At 51.8% G+C, this 15,170-nt stretch overlaps 1 protein-coding gene across 1 annotated transcript in view; it reads left to right on the forward strand.

The window, feature by feature from the left end:
- The window catches only part of LPCAT3 (lysophosphatidylcholine acyltransferase 3), a 44,133-nt gene extending 29,437 nt beyond the window's left edge, over positions 1-14,696 (forward strand). Inside the window, exons 10-13 of the mRNA XM_063962512.1 lie at positions 760-907; positions 1,146-1,304; positions 6,119-6,247; positions 13,987-14,696. Coding sequence (XP_063818582.1) covers positions 760-907; positions 1,146-1,304; positions 6,119-6,235 — 424 coding nt within the window. The 3' untranslated portion in view covers positions 6,236-6,247; positions 13,987-14,696. The remainder of the gene's footprint in view (positions 1-759; positions 908-1,145; positions 1,305-6,118; positions 6,248-13,986) is intronic.
- Positions 14,697-15,170: the final 474 nt, after the last annotated feature.

Below are 15,170 nucleotides of genomic sequence, written 5' to 3' on the forward strand. Positions count from 1 at the left end.
TGTCGGCTATACAGTTCGTTAGTGGGTTTTCACTGCGAAATGAAGTTATTTTATAACTACCCAATTCCTCACATTCTTTGCGGGTGGGTGTCTGCAGGGGTGTGGATCATTAGATAGACAGTCACTAGGTCGACAGGATTGGAAGGTCGACACAGATTACCGTTCCAATAGTAGTCCACGTGGATCGTTAAGTATGTAAAAGTTTTAAAAAAAGAAAATGTGAAAAACTCATGTCGACCTAGAAACCCTGTCGACCTAGACAGTGGCGATCTTCAGACTGGAATCCCGCCGGCAGTGCTCGCCCTGTTACTTGCGGATAGCGGGGCTCTGGCGGTCAGTCACTTTAACTGTGCGCTGTGATGTCGTGATTTAATAATCCGCACTGCCATTCCAGCGGTGGATCTGGTCAGTATGCCACATTTTACATGTCAGCAGTACATTCTAGTGTTCTTTTTAGGGTTCGGCTAAAATATGCAAAACGTGGTATGTTAACATTATGGCGTCGGCCTTTGCTACTGTCGACTTTTCATACCACACCTCCAAATCAGGAGGAACCTGGGATGTAACTAGCGGGAGTCTCGGCTAATCAGGTGGGGGAGGATGGTGGCTTCTGGAAGTGGTGTCTGCAGTAAAAGCTGTGAATAATAACTTCCCTCTCTCTCTCTCTCTCTCTCTCTCTCTCTCTCTCTCTCTCTCTCTCTCTCTCTCTCTCTCTCTCTCTCTCTCTCTCTCTCTCTCTCTCTCTCTCTCTCCCCTCAGATACGTGTTTAAGCGTCTCCGTTTCCTCGGCAATAAGGCAGTGTCTCAGGGAGCCGCCCTCTTCTTCCTGGCCATTTGGCATGGTCTGCATTCGGGATACCTCATCTGTTTCTCCCTCGAGTTTCTTATAGTCGTTGTGGAAAGACAGGTCAGGCCACTGAGGGGTTAAAGCCGATTGGTCGCCGGTACACAGCGTGTGCAGCCATTTTCTGGGCAGGACCAGTGCCTGCGTTGAATGTGGTCTGCCAGCCGAGGTGCGCTGTCCACAAAATGGCCGCTCCACGGTGTGTGGGCAACTGGTTCGTGTGAGCATGACAGTGAGGGAGGGTGCAGAATCTGCTGGACGTGACCCATTGATTCCCATTATGTTTGGTTCCCTCCCCCAGATGATAGAGTTGGTGAGGGACAGTCCAGTGCTCAGTCACATATGCTCCTTCGCTCTGTTGCGCCCTCTGCTGTACGTGGTGCAGCAGTTCTTCCACTGGCTCTTCATGGGATACCCGCTGGTGCCATTCTGCCTTTTTACCTGGGACAAGTGGTTCAAGGTAAGTTGGACTCCTCTATCCAGCACCTGATTGTACTTTTCAACAGCTGCTCTGTAATTCAATGTGCTGCAGAAGGGCTGACTCTGTGTTCTGGTGCTGATCCTGCTAAGTGTAGGCGGAGATGTCAGTATCTCGGGGGACAGAATCTCTGCAGGCACTAGGGGGAGAGTTAGGATGCGGGAGTGGGAAGGTTTGGTTTAAGCTGCGGCTGCGTGGTTAGGTTTAGGCTGCAGGGGAAGGGGGGGGAGGGGCAGTTAGGGTTAAATACTCACCTGGATCCGTTGGCATTGTAAACATCGGAATCCTGACCGCCGGCATTTCGAAGCCGACCCTGAAGGCAATATGAAGGCTACAGTCACTAATGGTTTAGAAACCTTCCACAACCAGTCAGGCTTGACCGCATCTGCTGTGTAAGAGAATTTGGGGGACAGCCACAAAGAGTCGTAGAGGGAATCCCAGTAACTCTTCTCTGCTGTATTATGTGACTGTGCTCCCGCCATGTGTCTCTGCTGTATCATCATGTGACTGTGCTCCCGCCATGCTGCTCTCTGTGCTGTATTATCATGTGACTGTGCTCCCGCCATGCTGCTCTCTGTGCTGTATTATCATGTGACTGTGCTCCCGCCATGCGTCTCTGCTGTATCATGTGACTGTGCTCCCGCCACGCTGCTCTCTGTGCTGTATCATCATGTGACTGTGCTCCCGCCATGCTGCTCTCTGTGCTGTATTATCATGTGTCCGTGCTCCCGCCACGCTGCTCTGTGCTGTATCATGTGACTGTGCTCCCGCCATGCTGCTCTCTGTGCTGTGTCATCATGTGACTGTGCTCCCGCCATGCTGCTCTCTGTGCTGTATTATCATGTGACTGTGCTCCCGCCACGCTGCTCTCTCTGCTGTATTATCATGTGACTGTGCTCCCGCCACGCTGCTCTCTGTGCTGTATCATCATGTGACTGTGCTCCCGCGACGCTGCTCTCTGTGCTGTATCATCATGTGACTGTGCTCCCGCCACGCTGCTCTCTGTGCTGTATCATCACGTGACTGTGCTCCCGCTCTCTGTGCTGTATTATCATGTGTCCGTGCTCCCGCCATGTTGCTCTAATGTATTATCATGTGACTGTGCTCCCGCCATGCTGCTCTCTGTGCTGTATTATGTGACTGTGCTCCCGCCATGCTGCTCTGTGCTGTATTATCATGTGACTGTGCTCCCGCCATGCTGCTCTCTGTGCTGTATTATCATGTGGCTGTGCTCCCGCCACGCTGCTCTCTGTGCTGTATTATCATGTGACTGTGCTGTATTATCATGTGACTGTGCTTCCGCCACGCTGCTCTCTGTGCTTTATTATCATGTGACTGTGCTCCCGCCATGTTGCTCTCTCTGTGCTGTATTATCATGTGACTGTGCTCCCGCCATGCTGCTCTCTGTGCTGTATTATCATGTGACTGTGCTCCCGCCATGCTGCTCTCTCTGTGCTGTATTATCATGTGACTGTGCTCCCGCCATGCTGCTCTCTGTGCTGTATTATCATGTGTCTGTGCTCCCGCCATGCTGCTCTCTGTGCTGTATTATCATGTGGCTGTGCTCCCGCCACGCTGCTCTCTGTGCTGTATTATCATGTGACTGTGCTTCCGCCACGCTGCTCTCTGTGCTGTATTATCATGTGACTGCTTCCGCCACGCTGCTCTCTGTGCTGTATTATCATGTGACTGCTTCCGCCACGCTGCTCTCTGTGCTGTATTATCATGTGACTGTGCTCCCGCCATGTTGCTCTCTCTGTGCTGTATTATCATGTGACTGTGCTCCCGCCACGCTGCTCTCTGTGCTGTATTATCATGTGACTGTGCTCCCGCCATGCTGCTCTCTGTGCTGTATTATCATGTGACTGTGCTCCCGCCATGCTGCTCTCTGTGCTGTATTATCATGTGACTGTGCTGTATTATCATGTGACTGTGCTCCCGCCATGCTGCTCTCTGTGCTGTATTATCATGTGACTGTGCTCCCGCCATGCTGCTCTCTCTGTGCTGTATTATCATGTGACTGTGCTCCCGCCATGCTGCTCTGTGCTGTATTATCATGTGACTCTGCTCCCGCCACGCTGCTCTCTGCTGTATTATCATGTGACTGTGCTCCCGCCACGCTGCTCTCTGTGCTGTATTATCATGTGACTGTGCTCCCGCCATGCTGCTCTCTGTGCTGTATTATCATGTGACTGTGCTCCCGCCACGCTGCTCTCTGTGCTGTATTATCATGTGACTGTGCTCCCGCCACGCTGCTCTCGGTGCTGTATTATCATGTGACTGTGCTCCCGCCACGCTGCTCTCTGTGCTGTATTATCATGTGACTGTGCTCCCGCCACGCTGCTCTCGGTGCTGTATTATCATGTGACTGTGCTCCCGCCATGCTGCTCTCTGTACTGTATTATCATGTGACTGTGCTCCCGCCATGCTGCTCTCTGTACTGTATTCTCATGTGACTGTGCTCCCGCCATGCTGCTCTCTGTGCTGTATTATCATGTGACTGTGCTCCCGCCATGCTGCTCTCTGTGCTGTATTATCATGTGACTGTGCTCCCGCCACGCTGCTGTCTGTACTGTATTATCATGTGACTGTGCTCCCGCTATGCTGCTCTGTGCTGTATTATCGTGTCTGTGCTCCCGCCATGCTGCTCTCTCTGTGCTGTATTATCATGTGACTGTGCTCCCGCCATGCTGCTCTCTGTGCTGTATTATCGTGTCCGTGCTCCCGCCACGCTGCTCTCTGTGCTGTATTATCATGTGACTGTACTCCCGCTCTGTGCTGTATTATCATGTGACTGTGCTCCCGCTCTCTGTGCTGTATTATCATGTGACTGTGCCCCCGCTCTGTGCTGTATTATCATGTGACTGTGCTCCCGCTCTGTGCTGTATTATCATGTGACTGTGCTCCCGCTCTCTGTGCTGTATTATCATGTGACTGTGCTCCCGCTCTGTGCTGTATTATTTTGTGACTGTGCTCCCGCTCTCTGTGCTGTATTATCATGTGACTGTGCTCCCGCTCTCTGTGCTGTATTATCATATGACTGTGCTCCCGCTCTCTGTGCTGTATTATTTTGTGACTGTGCTCCCGCTCTCTGTGCTGTATTATCATGTGACTGTGCTCCCGCTCTCTGTGCTGTATTATCATGTGACTGTGCTCCCGCTCTCTGTGCTGTATTATCATGTGACTGCTCCCGCTCTGTGCTGTATTATCATGTGACTGTACTCCCGCTCTGTGCTGTATTATCATGTGACTGTGCTCCCGCTCTCTGTGCTGTATTATCATGTGACTGTGCTCCCGCTCTCTGTGCTGTATTATCATGTGACTGTGCCCCCGCTCTGTGCTGTATTATCATGTGACTGTGCTCCCGCTCTGTGCTGTATTATCATGTGACTGTGCTCCCGCTCTCTGTGCTGTATTATCATGTGACTGTGCTCCCGCTCTGTGCTGTATTATTTTGTGACTGTGCTCCCGCTCTCTGTGCTGTATTATCATGTGACTGTGCTCCCGCTCTCTGTGCTGTATTATCATGTGACTGTGCTCCCGCTCTCTGTGCTGTATTATCATGTGACTGTGCTCCCGCTCTCTGTGCTGTATTATTTTGTGACTGTGCTCCCGATCTCTGTGCTGTATTATTTTGTGACTGTGCTCCCGCTCTCTGTGCTGTATTATCATGTGACTGTGCTCCCGCTCTCTGTGCTGTATTATCATGTGACTGTGCTCCCACTCTCTGTGCTGTATTATCATGTGACTGTGCTCCCGCCACGCTGCTGTTTGTGCTGTATTATCATGTGACTGTGCTCCCGCTCTCTGTGCTGTATTATCATGTGACTGTGCTCCCGCTCTCTGTGCTGTATTATCATGTGACTGTGCTCCCGCTCTCTGTGCTGTATTATCATGTGACTGTGCTCCCGCTCTCTGTGCTGTATTATCATGTGACTGTGCCCCCGCTCTGTGCTGTATTATCATGTGACTGTGCTCCCGCTCTGTGCTGTATTATCATGTGACTGTGCTCCCGCTCTCTGTGCTGTATTATCATGTGACTGTGCTCCCGCTCTGTGCTGTATTATTTTGTGACTGTGCTCCCGCTCTGTGCTGTATTATTTTGTGACTGTGCTCCCGCTCTGTGCTGTATTATCATGTGACTGTACTCCCGCTCTGTGCTGTATTATCATGTGACTGTGCTCCCGCTCTCTGTGCTGTATTATCATGTGACTGTGCTCCCGCTCTCTGTGTTGTATTATCATGTGACTGTGCCCCCGCTCTGTGCTGTATTATCATGTGACTGTGCTCCCGCTCTGTGCTGTATTATCATGTGACTGTGCTCCCGCTCTCTGTGCTGTATTATCATGTGACTGTGCTCCCGCTCTGTGCTGTATTATTTTGTGACTGTGCTCCCGCTCTCTGTGCTGTATTATCATGTGACTGTGCTCCCGCCACGCTGCTGTCTGTGCTGTATTATCATGTGACTGTGCTCCCGCTCTGTGCTGTATTATCATGTGACTGTGCTCCCGCTCTCTGTGTTGTATTATCATGTGACTGTGCTCCCACTCTCTGTGCTGTATTATCATGTGACTGTGCTCCCGCCACGCTGCTGTCTGTGCTGTATTATCATGTGACTGTGCTCCCGCTCTCTGTGCTGTATTTTGTGACGCAACGGCCACCATGTTGTGTTGGGTTGCACATGTAGCGATGCAGCCCCAAATTTGACAAAGATTTTTAGATGTTGAAACTTCTGCTCTCAGGGGACATATAGAGGCCACCTAACGATGATTCCCTTATCTGTTTTTTCTCTGCAGGCGTACATATCTGTCTATTTTATAGGCCACATATTCTTTTTAATGCTGCTCTTTGCACTGCCTTATTTGCGGAAAGTCCTGGTGCAAAGGAGGGACAAGTCGGAGAAAGCCCACTGACAGTACTCTATGGTAAGCTACTGCACTCTTTACTACAAGTATTACACTGTAGCTCATGTTCTTCTCTGAGCCCCCTGCCCCCTCTTTCCCTTTTTCTCTTTCTATTCTCCATCTTTCTTCTTTCTCTCTCTCTCTCTCTCTCTCTCTCTCTCTCTCTCTCTCTCTCTCTCTCTCTCTCTCTCTCTCTCTCTCTCTCTCTCTCTCTCTCTCTCTCTCTCTCGTCCTAGAGGATGCTGGGATCCACATTAGTACCATGGGGTGTAGACGGGTCCACTAGGAGCCATTGGCACTTTAAGAGTTTGATAGTGTGGGCTGGCTCCTCCCTCTATGCCCCTCCTACCAGACTCAGTTTAGAAAATGTGCCCGGTGGAGCCGGTCACAGCTAGGGGAGCTCCATAGGAGTTTTTCTAGTTGTTTTATTTTCTATTAGAGTTAGGTACAGGGAGGCTGCTGGCAACAGCCTCCCTGCTCCGTGGGACTTAGGGGGGGGAGTAGTATCCAACCCTCTGAGGTTAATGGCCACTAGCTCCGCTGACAGGACACTGAGCTCCTGAGGTTGTCGATCGCAAGCCCCCAAGGCGACCGCTCGCTCCCGCAGCACTGCCGCCACTCCCTAACAGAGCCAGAAGACGTCGGTGAGTTGGACATCGGCGACCCGACAAGCGGGGATCCAGTGAAAATGGCGGCATCAGGGTGGGAGTGCAGCGCTGAGGCTGTGCTCTGGAGGGCTCAGAGGTAGTGTGCGGCGCTGTGAGGGGCGCCATGGCCCAGCGCAAACACCCTTACACTGGTCACTTTTGCTATCAGGGACATATGTACTGCTGCTAGCCCCATTACCTCAGGCCAGTATAATCTGTATAAGTGCGGAACGACGTGCCATTTTAGGGGGCGGAGCTTCTCAGCGGATCCAGAATTCGCCAGCGCCATGGGACATTTATTATAGAACTGTCTACTGGGGCGCTGTTTGGTCTGGCTCCATAACTATATTATGGACTTTGTGCCTCATTTGCTAATGCTGGGCGGAGTCACCACTGGGCTGAGTTAGTCAAATGAGTCACAGATCTGGGCAAATCTATAGGAGCAGATGGTATGGGCATGGCACAGGCAGGGGTGCATACCTCCCAACTTTCTTCAGGCAGAAGGAGGGACACACGTGTGACTAAATGGAGGCGTGGTCAACAAAAAGGGGGCGTTTTCGTCAGTGAGGGGGCGTGCCCAGCACTCTGAGCTGCTGGCATGCCCCCAGGCGCGGATTATGAGTCCGGTGGGCCCAGGGCACTTAGGGCCCCTCTGTCTCATCTCATTGCTGTGCCTGCTGCGGGTTCGGGGCGCGGCCTAATTGCGGTACGCGTACCACGCCCCCTTATGCAAATTCCGTTTTTTTTTAATGTTGTTTTTTATGGGATTTTAGCCCCTCAGCTAGGGGTAAATCCAGAGGGGGCGGTCGCTCCCCCCTACACACCCGCACAGGCAGAAGAAAGCAGGGAGACTGCTGCCTCCCTGCAACACCACAGACCTGCCAACACGCAGCAGCGTGTGCTGACTGTAGCACAATGCTGCTGCTATTAGGACCGGGGAGCTTCAGAGCTGGGACAGAGCTACTCCAGCCGGGGGGCCCCCTCCTGTCTCCACTAAACAGAACAGCGAGTACATGAGCTTCGCAACTGCCCCCCCCTCTCCCCCCACCACGGGACACTGTGGCCCGCGGGTGGGACAGACCCCCAAAAAATGGGACTGTCCCGTGAAAATTGGGACAGTGGGGAGGTATGGGGGTATGTGAGGGGGTATGCCGTACAGACAGACGGGAACCCGGCTCACTGTGTGCTTAACACCCCACATCAGCATACTCAGCAGGGGCTCGCTGGCGCGGAGGAGCGTCACTTTCTGGCACACTCCACGCTTCTTAGCTGCAGTTTTGTGGGGCACCTGCCGCTGTGCAGGTTCCGTACTGCCTCTGTTATCTCCAGCCCCGGCAACCCCACCGCTAGCTGAAGCGCTGCCGCCCGCAGTGAGGTGGGGTTCTCACACCGGTGGGCAGCGCTGCAGAAGTCCGTGCTGCTTGCAGGCTCCGACCCCTCCTCCCTCCAGCTGCAGCGTTTCCTGGGGGCTAACCAGTCACTCCCAGTCTCCCCTTACCACAGTGCCCGGCAGCCACGCGAGGTCCACGGTGTGTGACTGAGGAGTGGGGGGGAGGGATGCGGGTGGGCAGAGGAAGCAGGACTCCAGCCTGAGAGAGTCAGCCATGCCAAGTCTCCACCAGCAGCAGATCCCAACAGGTTGGAGTGGAACAGCAGCAGCCAGCAGCAGTGACTCCGGTAACACACATCTGTCTGTCACCACTGTTCTGTCCCTAATACCAATCTCTCCTGTGCCCTGTGTTCTGTCACCCTTATCCTGCCCCTGCGCTTGCCCTGTCGCCCCTGTCCTGGTCCTGTCACCCCTATCCTGTCCCTGTCATTTCTGTCCTGGCCCCATCGCCCCTGTCCTTGCCCCGTCACCCCTGTCCTGGCCCTGTTACTGCATACCCTCCAACTACCTTTTTGGCAGGTACAGTACCCGCAGCGCCTCCAGACCCCTCCCCAATGCACCACACCTCCGCACCTTCCCCTCCACCACATGCGGTACCCCACCCCTCCCCCACACGCAGTGCCTCCAGACCCACTACACCACCCGCTGCTCCCACTCCCCCTCCCCTCCACCATCCACCCCCCATATAGGTCTCCCCCCACACCTGCCCCGCCCCTCCACCCGCAGCATCTGCAGGCACCCTCCTCCATCTGCAGCGCCTCCGGACCCCCTTCCCCATCCGCCGCACCACCCGCACCTGCCCCTCCCCCATCCACAGCGCCTCCGGACCCCCTACCCCACCCCCGGCATCCCCGCCCCTTCTTATCCCACAGCACCTCCGGAACCCTTCACCCATCCGCAACATCCCCGCACCTGCCCCTCCCCCACCCATGGCACCCCTGCCCCTCCCCCACCTGCAGTGCCTCCGGACTCCTCCCCCATCTGCAGCCCCCACTCCTCTGCCCCTCCTCCACCCGCAGCACCTCCCGACCCTTCCCCATCCGGGCCCGCCCTGCATCCGCCCCCCTCAGCATCTACAGACACCCTCCCCCATCCGCAGTCGTCCGTTTAGGATAGCTCCATTATGAGACTGAAACACAGGTTTTAAAAACGCTGTAGAGGTTTTGTCGTATTCTACTCCCACTACCTCAACAATCTCTCCTAGTATATGCCCAAAGAAGTGTTCCCTTGCCCAGATAATGTAAGTCGTCACGGATACCGACTCTGATACGGGTGATGGGGATATACTGAGGGGGGAGGCATCCCTTGCTAAAGGGATACAGCTAATAATTGAGGCCATTCGGGACGTTTTACACATTACTGACAAGATACCTGGACAGGTCGAGGAAGCTTACTTTACAGACAATAAGATAGTCTCCCTTACCTTTCCTGCGTCTAGGGAATTAAACGCATTATTTGAAAAATCCTGGGAAAACCCAGAGAAAAAATTCCAGATCCCAAAGAGAGTTCTGGTTGCTTTTCCTTTCCCTGAAGAGGATAGGAAAAAGTGGGAAAACCCTCCTATAGTAGACGCTTCTGTTTCTAGATTGTCTAAAAAGGTGGTTTTACCTGACCCTGGGTCTACCACTTTGAAAGAAACGGCAGACCGCAAGATTGAGACTACGCTCAAATCTGTATACACTGCTTCAGGTGTGGCGCTCAGGCCCACTATTGCTTGTTCATGGATTTCTAAAGCCATAGTAAAGTGGTCAGGCACGTTACTAGAGTATTTAGAAACTATGGATAGAAGGGACATTGAAATGTTTTTATGTCACATACAGGATTCTGCGGGTTTCATGGTGGAGGCCATGAGGGACCATGGTAATCTGACTGCACAGACGTCTTCCATGGGTGTCTCTGCACGCAGGGGACTCTGGCTGCGCCAATGGTCTGCGGATGCGGAATCCAAGAAGAGTGTGGAGAACCTACCCTTCACATGTCAGGCTCTATTTGGGGAAGCTTTGGATGAGTGGATCTCCACGGCAATCGCAGGTAAGTCAACCTTTCTTCCCTCAGCCACTCCGACGCCAAAGAAATCCTTCTCTGCGTCTACTATGCAGTCCTTTCGGACCGCAAAGGTTAAGAAGCCCAAGTCCCCTTCCACTTACTTCAGAAGTGGTCGGGGAAACTCCAGAAAAACCTGTACCGGCAGGTTCCCAGGAACAGAAGCCGGGTTCTGTTTCCTCAAAATCCTCAGCATGACGGTGACCCTCCCGGGCAGGTGGGAGCACGTCTACGAAATTTCAGTCAGGTCTGGGCGTCCTCAGGCCTGGACCCCTGGGTACAAGATATTGTATCTCAGGGGTACAGACTGGAGTTTCGAGAGCTCCCACCTCACATATTTTTCAAATCAGGCTTAGCAGCTTTGCTGACAGAATGGACTATCTTACAAGAAGCCATTCAAAAATTGGAAAGGGCAAATGTCATTGTTCCAGTTCCATCTCGCCTGGAAAACAAGAGTTACTACTCAAACCTTTTTGTGGTGCCGAAGCCGGACAGTTCGGTCAGACCAATATTGAACCTCAAATCGTTAAATCCATATTTGAGGGAATTCAAGTTCAAGATGGAATCTCTGAGAGCGGTGATCTCAGGTCTGGAGGAGGGGGAATTCCTGGTATCCTTAGATATCAAGGATGCATACCTTCACATTCCTATTTGGCCGCCACATCAGGCTTATCTCAGGTTTGCGCTGTTGGACTGTCACTATCCGTTCCCGGCGCTGCCATTTGGCCTAGCCACTGCACCAAGGGTGTACACAAAGGTAATGGCAGAGATAATGCTTCTACTCCGCAAGTAGGGTGTGAACATAATTCCCTATCTGGACGATCTGCTGATAAAAGCATCGTCCAGGGAGAAGTTGTTGCAGTCCATTGCTCTCACAACTCGACTGCTCTGGGATCATGGTTGGAACCTGAATCTTCCAAAGTCACATTTGAAGCTGACGAGAAGACTGTCCTTTCTGGAGATGATTCTCGACACGGAAGTGCAGAGGGTGTTTCTACCGGTGGAGAAAGCATTTGTGATCCAATCAATGGTCCAGGATGTCCTGAAGCCAGCCTGAGTATCGGTTCATCAGTGCATTCGCCTTCTGGGGAAGATGGTTGCCTCCTACGAGGCTCTACAGTACGGTAGATTTCATGCACGGTCTTTCCAGCTGGATCTCCTGGACAAATGGTCGGGATCTCATCTTCACATGCACCAGAGGAGATAAGTCTGTCGCCGAAAGCCAGAATCTCGCTCCTCTGGTGGCTGCAAACTTCTCACCTACTGGAGGGGTGCAGGTTCGGGATTCAGAATTGGATCCTTCTAACCACGGATGCAAGTCTCAGAGGTTGGGGAGCAGTCACCCAGGGGGAAAACTTCCAAGGAAGGTGGTCAAGTCTGGAATCCTTCCTTCCGATAAACATTCTGGAACTAAGAGCCGTGTTCAATGGTCTTCTACAGGCGGCACATTTTCTAAAAAAAATCTGGGCATTCAAGTACAGTCGGACAATGTAACGACAGTGGCTTACATAAACCGACAAGGCGGAACAAAGAGCAGAGATGCAATGTCAGAGGTAACAAGAATCATCCTCTGGGCGGAAAAACACGCGGTGGCGCTATCAGCAATCTTCATTCCGTGAGAGGACAGCTGGGAAGCGGACTTCCTCAGTGGACACGATCTCCAGCCGGGAGAGTGAGGCCTCCACCCAGAGGTGTTTGCAGAGGTGACAAGTCTTTGGGGCGTACCTCAAATAGATATGATGGCCTCACGCCTCAACAAGAAGCTTCGGAGGTATTGTTCCAGGTCGAGGGACCCACAGGCAGTGGCGGTGGATGCCCTGGTAACTCCGTGGGTGTTCAGGTCAGTGTATGTGTTCCCTCCACTTCCACTCACCCCAAGGATTCTCAAAATAATCAAAATATCCTCATTGCTCCGGACTGGCCAAGAAGGGCTTGGTACGTGGATCTTCTGGAGTTACTGCTAGAAGATCCGAGGCCTTTTCCTCTTCGAGAGGACCTTCTGCAACAGGGGCCGTTCGCTTATCAAGACTTACCACTGCTACGTTTGACGGCATGGAGGTTGAACGCCAGATCTTAACTCGGAAAGGCATTCCGAAAAAGGTTATTCCTACCCTGACCCAGGCTAGGAAAGGAGTAACGTCTAAACATTATCATCGCATTTGGAAAAAGTATGTGTCTTGGTGTGAATCCAAGAGGTTTCCTACGGTGGAGTTTCAACTTGGGCGGTTTCTACTCTTCCTGCAAGCAGGTGTGGATGTGGGCCTACGTTTGGGCTCCATAAAAGTCCAGCTTTCGGCTTTGTCCATTTTCTTCCAGAAACAGTAGGCTTCACTCCCTGAGGTTCAGACTTTCTTGAAAGGGTTTCTGCACATGCAGCCTCCCTTTGTGCCTCCTACGGCACCTTGGGATCTTAACGTGGTGTTGCAGTTCCTGCAATCAGATCGGTTCGAGCCTTTACAGGAGGTTGAGGTCAAGTTTCTCACTTGGAAGGCGGTCACACTGTTGGCATTAGCTTCTGCTAGGCGTGTCTCTGTATTGGGGGCATTGTCCTGCAAGAGCCCTTACTTGATTTTCCATGAGGATAGAGCTGAGCTCAGGACGCGTCAGCAGTTTCTTCCAAAGGTTGTGTTGGCTTTTCATATCAACCAACCTATTGTGGTGCCAGTGGTTACTGACTCCTCAATTACCTCAAAGTCCTTGGATGTTGTGAGGATTTATGTGAAGAGGACTTCACGTCACAGAAAGTTAGACTCTCTGTTTGTCCTTTGATTCCAACAAAATTGGGTGTCCTGCTTCGCTGGATCAGGTTCACTATCCAGCATGCTTATTCTACGGCAGGATTGCCGTGTCCAAAATCTGTAAAGGCCCACTCTACTCGTGAGATGGGTTCTACCTGGGTGCCTGCCCGGGGTGTCTCGGCTTTTCAGCTTTGCCGAATGGCTACTTGGTCGGGGGCGAACACGTTTGCTAAGTTCTATAAGTTCGATACTTTGGCCTCTGTGGACCTAAAGTTTGGCCAATCAGTTCTGCAGGAGCCTCCACGCTCTCCCTCCCGTACTGGGAGCTTTGGTACATCCCCATGGTACTAATGTGGACCCCAACATCCTCTAGGACGTAAGAAAATAGGATTTTAATTACCTACCGGTAAATACTTTTCTCGTAGTCCGTAGAGGAAGCTGGGCGCCCGTCCAGCGCGTCGTTTTCCTGCAGTTGTTACTTAGTTTAGTACTGTGTTGTTACTTGGTTAAGTACTTTTATTCAGCCGTTGCTGAGGTTGTTCAGGCTGGTTAGCTTGGTTTGCCTTATGTGTGAGCTGGTGTGAATCTCACCACTGTGTATTTCCTTCTCTCGAAGTAGGTCAGTCTCCTTGGGCACAGTTTCTAGACTGAGTCTGGTAGGAGGGGCATAGTGGGAGGAGTCAGCCCACACTATTAAACTCTTAAAGTGCCAATGGCTCCTAGTGGACCTGTCTATACCCCATGGTACTAATGTGGACCCCAGTATCCTCTACGGACTACGAGAAAAGGATGTACCGGTAGGTAATTAAAATCCTATTTTCTCTCTCCCTCACTCTCTATCCTCCCTCTTTCTCTCATATCCCTCCCCCCCCCCCCCCCCCCACCACCACCTGTTTATTTTACTATAGTAGTAACAATAGTTTTTGGTTTCTCTCTCCCTAGATTGTACATCACTCCTTGTGGCGTTGGTTAGCACATCCACTGGGAAGCACTCTCCATGCTGGCTGGATTTTAACCTGAAGAACTCGGGGTTTACAAAGTTAACACTGCCAGGAAGGATAATAATTGCTGATTATTTTTTTTAAAAATGACAAACTGATTGCTGATACCACTGCAGCGATGCGGGGGTGCCCCAGACCTGTTTTATAGACTTTTCTACCGTTTGGGGTTATTACCTGGAAATCCCACTACTTGAACTTTTTAGGTTTCTGAAGACTGTTGCCCAAATGCTTTGAGATCATTTCCCCCACCCCACACAAAGGAAAAAAAATAAAAATCCCCCCCCCCCCCCCCCATTTATGGTGTCACTGGGCAGCTGCGATGGTAAAATGGCATCTTTAGCACCGGATACTAGTACCGGCCAGGGATGCTGACTATGGCCTGTGCTTGATCAGACCAGAGGTGCTGCTAGTTTACGTTAGATAAAGGGAGTCTGTGTACAGATGCGGCCAGTATGATGTGGGCCCCGCAACGGGCCCCAGCTCCATGGAATATGTGAAAACGTGACACCAGACCTAGCCAATCAAAGCTCCCTAAGCATTGTTCAAAGAAAGTGCACTTGGATTGGCTGGTTGCTGTCATGTGATCACAACTGTGGCCCTCAGCCATGTCCTGCCTTTTTAAGAGTTGCAATAAAGCACTCTGCCAAGTAACTTTGTCTGTGCCACATGTGATTCCTACATCCCTCAGAACTGGTCCTGACAAATTGCACAAGGAATGAAATGAATATCTGGTAATGTACAAATGCGGCACACAACTGACACTCAGCGGATCTGAGCAGCGGATGATATCGAAGCGTAGAGAATCTTATTTTTCCTGGTTTGGTGTGTTTAGCATGACTTTGTATTTGTAGTCTGCTGCCTGTGTGTTTGGCTTTATTAAAGGGGACATTTCCTTACAAAATAAAAGCTGTAACTCTCCATCCCCCCCCTAATAGAATGACAGTGGGGGACGTTACATCCAGTTTTAAAACCGTATTTGGTAAAGAGGGCCTTGACCATTTTAAAACTATGCAAGACAGTGGCAGGGTTTGTAGTACGATGGAAAATGGCATGTGCGCTGTTTCCTCGTGTGTTGGGTACGAAGTTGTCCTTGGGAGCAGTGGACGGGGGGCGGCACACCTCGTT

Source organism: Pseudophryne corroboree, chromosome 3 (assembly GCF_028390025.1).
Source record: "Pseudophryne corroboree isolate aPseCor3 chromosome 3, aPseCor3.hap2, whole genome shotgun sequence".
In the NCBI taxonomy this organism is placed as follows: Eukaryota; Metazoa; Chordata; class Amphibia; order Anura; family Myobatrachidae; genus Pseudophryne; species Pseudophryne corroboree.